The sequence below is a fragment of the Cygnus olor genome, chromosome 7, assembly GCF_009769625.2.
Source record: "Cygnus olor isolate bCygOlo1 chromosome 7, bCygOlo1.pri.v2, whole genome shotgun sequence".
Classification (NCBI taxonomy): domain Eukaryota; kingdom Metazoa; phylum Chordata; class Aves; order Anseriformes; family Anatidae; genus Cygnus; species Cygnus olor.
This window is the reverse complement of record NC_049175.1, coordinates 17,265,134-17,271,167: the sequence shown is the minus strand read 5'-3', so window position 1 is coordinate 17,271,167 and position 6,034 is coordinate 17,265,134. Positions and strand designations below refer to the sequence as shown.

The following is a 6,034-nucleotide window of genomic DNA, read 5'->3' as shown; positions in this document are numbered from 1 at the left end:
AGATCATGCTTTTATTCATGCTTTTATTTATTGGTGTTCACCAATAAAACATCTGAAACTGGTTATTTTGTAAGTGGTGCTTTTTATTATTAAACTTCTTACATTGTAATACAAGCATATCTTGGAGTTGGTGAACTATACAGTATGTTACATGTTATAAATATTTCTGAAAATACATGAATATATTTCATATAATGCTGTAATAAGAGTGCTAGTTCATCTTATTTAAAAAAAAAAATGAATGGGGTGAGGGAATGGGGAAATACCAGTCCACGACTGTCTTAAAAAAAACTTTAAATCCAGTTCTGCACTGACTCACATTCCTCATGGCCTCTGTAAAGCTGGAGGGATGAAGGAGGGTGTAAGTTAAGGTAGGATTTTAGCCCCCTGTATTTATGGAGTTATACAGACTATTCACAGAATAATCAAGTTATAAATCTTTCTAGCTTTGGATAAAGCTAGGAAGATATACAGTGAATAACCAAGTCTCACAACAGCAGCTACAACTAATGACAACTGAAATATTAAATGCAGCAACTTTTTTTAGGGTGCTAACTTTGAGTCAGCATGGACCTGTTCATACATTTGTTTTTGAGATAAGTAACAATAATCACACTGAACTTCACCTGTGAACTGCAGCTGTGCTGAGCAAGGGTGACCTGTTTTTCCAGTGAGCAGCAGCTCTTTGCCTTGTGTTACTGCCTGCCACTAGAACTGGGATCAGACCAGCCAGCCTTCTGGGGCTGGGGTACTCTGCATCTCAGGAGAGATCCTGCTCTGGCTTTGAGGACTTCAAGGGCTCCAGTTGATTTGGGTGAGCAAAGGGAAGCACCTGCTACTGAAAGACTAAGCTTGGTGAAACTGATCTATTCCTGCCAGTGTCTCAAATCTCTGTTCACAGGCAAGAATGGATTTTAAGGGATTTTAAACAGCAATTGTCTGACTTGCAATTACATTCTAATTTTAGGGCAGTAGAATATCCCTATAATAAGTGGCAAAGTTGGTTTATTTGCTTAAATCTTTACTCCATGTGCATGAAATCTTGTGCTACTACTGCTAAGAGCTGGTGAGCAGAGATCACTGTACCCACAGGACTTTCAGAAGCAGGTGCTGTCTGTCCCCTGCGTCTGAGATCAGTGGACACACAGCAATAAGGCAGCCACCAAGCAGGGCCACAGTGTTACACACAAGTTAGCAGACCCAAAAGAACAGTCCTGGGGAAAAAGGCACGGATTATAGAGGATGTATATATTTGAATTACTCATCCTTGCAGCTCTGCTCTTTCAGAAGATGAGTATCTCAGCCTGCCAGGGATCTGGGCTGCCCGGTGCGTGAGGTACTGCCCTTGGTGTGCCTTCCCATCTCTCAAAAGGCCTGTTCCTGCAGAGCCCCTCACTATATTGACTTCTGCATAGGCTGCCACCGAAGTCAAGGGGAATCTGCAGAAGGTGCAGCCCCATGGAAGTAGAAGTTGGTGGTGGATTTGGGAATGGACCTGAAAAAAAAACTTACACTTTTTTTCCTGTTGGATTTGAGTAAAACTGCAGAGCTGGCAGGATGCTGTTCTGAAGGAAGGAGCTCTGCTGGGGACAAGCAGAAGGCAAGCCAAACCCCCATAGGAATGTAGTTGCCCATCCCAGCAGCACCCAGCAAGGAGCCCCTGACACCCCTCGGGATGCTGCTGTCTCCTGTGAGGCTTAAGTTTATTTCAGCTGAAGGTGGTCCCCACAAAGCAATGACAACTTAAAAGCTTCAGCGTTTTGGGTAGTTCTGTTCTGAACCCAGATAGGAGGAACGGTTACCAAATCTCATTTAAAAGTCTCTGCTGGTTATATTGCCAAGATGTGGGCTGCGGTTTTTGTCTGCAGCTTGATTCTGTATGTATACTTCGGTTTCAGGAGTGAAGTCATATGTAGCTGAGCATGTGTCTGTCCTCGGACCTTTCTTCACCTCCCCCTTCCTTCTTTCCCTTTCAGCGCTCAAATCAGAGTTGCTCTGTCAACAGCTGGTGGATGCATGATGCACAAAGCAATCCTGGGCTTTTCAATTTTGTGTCCATTGCTGCTCTCGCTTCTCCTTTCTGAAATAGAAACACATTGTGAATGTGAGAGATTAGAAAGGTGTTCTCTGCATTTACCCAGTGGGCTGAGTTGAGGTGGAAGATGAGGATGAGCCTGTTTTGATAATGAGCAGTTTCCCAAGACATGCGGTTGGCTTATTATTTGGGGCTCTTCTGACCGAATGCAGATAATTGAATTTCCTTTTCCTGATCCACTTCTTTAGTGCAATGCAAAGCACCTGTGTGATACAGACTAAATGACTATGGTTGCCTTAAACTGATTGTGTTAAAAAAGGGGAGGGGGAAGGTGAGATGTCTTCTGTTAATACAAAGGTATATGGGCCAGTCAATTTGAACTTCAAGAATCTGTCCTGTTCCTGTCTTTGCATGTTGGAGGATGTTTGGATGAAGGAACAGAATTGCATTATTTCTGTGCTGTGTGGAGGCAAAAAAGAAAAGAAGATTTTAAAAAAAGTAAGACCTGCTGCTTTACCTATTTTACCTTGTTCCATTTGATTCAGGTTATCAGAAAGGCCATATGTTTTCATTCTTCGTGTTTTGCCCCAGAACAATCATGGAGTTCCTCTCAGTTTTCCTCAGCTCTGAAGTTGTAATATCTGGCCTTAACAAATAGAAAAATACAATTAAAATTGACAGCAATCAGAACACAAGGTGGTGCTTTTAGTATTAATAGGCCATACATATGTACCCAACATCCAAGCAGCACCCAGAGCAGCTTCCCCCTCACCAGTCAGAAATTTCAAAACCGGTGCTGTCCAAGTACTTGTGGCAGCATCCAGAAGAAGGAAAAAAAAAAAAACACAAAACAAACAACAACAACAAAAACAGAACTGTGTTTTCTGCCTAGCTAGAGGTCAGGGAAGAGACTGGTGGGCAAATGTCACAGGGATAAAAATTCTGGCCTGAAGGAGTAAATATGAAATAAAGAATTTTAAAGAACAGGACTAAGCTAGCTGCTGCGGACTGTCCCCATCTTAATTCTTTTGTTCATTATTTATTGCTTCCAAGTGCAAGACATCCTGTTTGGTTTGAGTTTAGGCCTCCAGGACTTAGGAAAGAGAAACCTCTTTGAAAAGATTTTTTTAACCTTTATAAAAATAACTGCTTTTTAAGAAAGAGGAGCTGTGAGCTTTTTTTTAATGCACTATTTCAAATCTATTCAAAACTATGGATAGATAACAACTAATAGCTATCTTCAATTTGAAAAATTGTTCAAGTCAAAGCTACGACTGATGTGGTGCAGACTTTTATTTCCTAGCTACTAATTTTTCTTTCTAATCTAAATGTTGTAGTATTTTTGTTTCATTGACTTCTCAAGTCTTTTGCAGTGAAATGGCCAAAGTTATACCTTGATGCATTTCTCTAATCCTTTGGCTGTCTCTGAACGCTGAGATCCCCCTTGGTAGTAACCTTCCCTCTGAAGAGCAGTGTTCAAACCTGCATCTGCAAGCTCTAAGGGTTTTTTCAGCCTTCATGCTGGGTAGTTCTGAACAGGGTTTTGTCATGTTGGAATTGTGCTGCTCTTCCTCACTCACTTTGCCCTAACCACCAAATAGTTGTCACACAGCTCTAAGTTTTCCGTGGCTGTCAGGGTGAAACTAACATCCTTACCGTGAAAGAGGTTAGATCAAGCCCACGCAGCTACCTTAGAGCTGCAACTCCCATAGATAAACAGGTGGATGTGTCTGAACAGGAATGCCAGGCTGGGATTGTCCAAAGCTTCCCAAATTAGACCCTGCCCTAGCAAGGGACTGTGGGATAGCGTCAGTGAAGCTCCTGAGCTCAGTTGCTTTTATTGAGATGGCCGGGATGAGAACAACTGCTGGGCCAGGCTGCTTCCCAGCTGCAGTCAGGATGAGCAGCAGGGGACTGAAAGTCTCCTCTGTCCTCAAAGGAAGCTGGGAAAAATAAGGAAAAATGACTTAAAGGTGTTTATGTGCTTCAGCTTGACCCCGGATATCTGAGGACTGGTAGCAACAGCGATCTAGCCAGAGACAATTCCATATGTATTTAATGATGTTAGATGGACTGCCAGTAAATGAGCAATAAATTCATCAAGGTGGGCTCCAGCATAACCTGCAGCCCAGCTTTCACAGACTAGGCTGGATTCTCTCTGTTCTGTTCAAAACAGCATCAGACTGTGCAATTGTTTAATGAGGGTGAATATTTGACCTTCTGATGCTCAACTACTCTTTGAGAACAGTCTTCTGTCACGAAAGCCAGTCACAGTGGAAGGTGAAGTTATTTTCTTGGGCATTATTTGAGCTGGAAGTAAGCTCCTTGCTCTTTGTGGAGGGTTCATTCTGCAATGACTTGAGGAAGAAATCTACCTATCTGCTGTGTGTCAGATCCAGGTCTGTGTGCTGTTAAGTTCATAACACCACAATCAATTAATTCATCAGCTTGTTCTGGCCCTCTGTACAAAACAGACTTTGCTTTGAGGTAGTAAAAATGCTAGCAGGAAAAAGAAAATGAAATGAAAACCTGAGCATGTTTGGAACAATGTATGAGAAACCACTGAGCCTTGTGCCAGTGTGTTTACCTTGGCAGGCCCCCGTCTCTCCCTCTAGAAGAACCAACTTCTCTCTCTACTATGAGAATTCTTTTGTGGATGTTTTTAAAAGAAAAAAAAGAAACCACCACCCTGGAGCAGATCATTCATCATAAACAGAGTGGGAGCATGAAAGGGGATTTGCTTTGACCTAGTTACAAAAACAAAAACAAAGAGACTTTCTCTAATTGCCTGAATAACTCAAGTGGGACTGAGTGTCAAAAGCAACAAATCTCTGCTTCCTTCAGAACTATATGCTAATACAGGACACCAGGCTCCAGCCTGCTCCAGTTCGAGACCTCGTGTGATGTCTCTGAGCCTGAGGAAGCCTGGGTAAGCAAAAGCCAGCCAATTCTGTATGCCTGCATGTACAAACAGGACCAGGAGCCAGGACAAACATTTCATAAATTATAACAAAGACAGTGGCTTTAAATGCTGAGATTATCAGAGCTTCAGTGCTTGCTTTGCCAAGAGCTGTAGACAGGTACTACTGTAGGAAGCACCTGGCTTTCTATCCAGCAGCATTTGCAGGACTGTCACTGATCCACAAAGGCTTAACCTTTTATTTTAAATGAGTCAGTGTAGCTAGGTACCCAAAACGCTATTGGAGCAAGGTGCCCAGCTATTCCAGGCACCAGCGAAAAGCCCAATGTCAATGCATTGCTACTGCAGGACGTGGGCTAGAATCACAGAATGGTTTGGGTTGGAAGGGGCCTTAAAGCTCACCTAATTCCAACCCCCTGCCATGGGCAGGGACACCTCCCACCAGATCAGAAGGGCAAGAGCAAATACAGAACAGAGCTAGGAGAAGGAAAAGAGGGAATAGAGGGATTTAAGGGGCATGGGCAAGGAGCGTATGCAGATGTGTCAGAGAAAGCCATTTATCGGCTAAAGGAAGCAGTCTAGAAAATTCAATGTGCAAGGTCTTTGGGTCTTGAAGGTCAGTTCCCACCAGGTAAAGAAATTTCTCTTTGGTGTCTCGTTCTCCAGCCTTCCCATGACAGTTTTAGTCGTTCAATATGCATGCAAAAATGACAAAAGAGATTTAGGAGCTACTGGGGTGGCCTTTCTATGTGAAAGCATTGATTTATCTAGCCTGTAATTGTCAGGCAGGGAGCCCTGGCAGCATCCTCAGCCATCCAGAGAAAAGGCCACGCAGGAGGTTACAGCGACAGGACTTTTCTGAAGCCCAAATAAAGTCTCCGTTTTTCATATTGAGAGGGAAGGTTCATAAGAGTTCGAATGTTTTCCCCAGCTGGTTCACCATCTATTTTAGATGGAACTGTTTGATCTCTTTCTGCTTTGTGTTTCTTTCAGTTTCCCAAACAATGGGAGGAAGCTCGCCTGTTACATGTGTTTGGGCCCCAACTAAGCTTTTCCCAGCTGGAAAAATCACTCCATGA

General features: G+C 43.1%; 1 protein-coding gene across 3 annotated transcripts in view; it reads right to left on the bottom strand.

Moving 5' to 3' along the window:
* Positions 1 to 625: 625 nt before the first annotated feature.
* Positions 626 to 6,034, bottom strand: part of LOC121073179 — a 31,412-nt gene continuing 26,003 nt past the window's right edge. For 2 of the 3 annotated variants that reach the window (XM_040563916.1, XM_040563917.1), the window contains exons 8-9: positions 2,553 to 2,681; positions 626 to 2,080 (exon numbers count right to left, since the gene is read on the bottom strand). In XM_040563916.1, coding sequence (XP_040419850.1) covers positions 2,585 to 2,681 — 97 coding nt within the window. In that variant the 3' untranslated portion in view covers positions 626 to 2,080; positions 2,553 to 2,584. The remainder of the gene's footprint in view (positions 2,081 to 2,552; positions 2,682 to 6,034) is intronic. The other variant, XM_040563915.1, reaches the window with a different exon arrangement.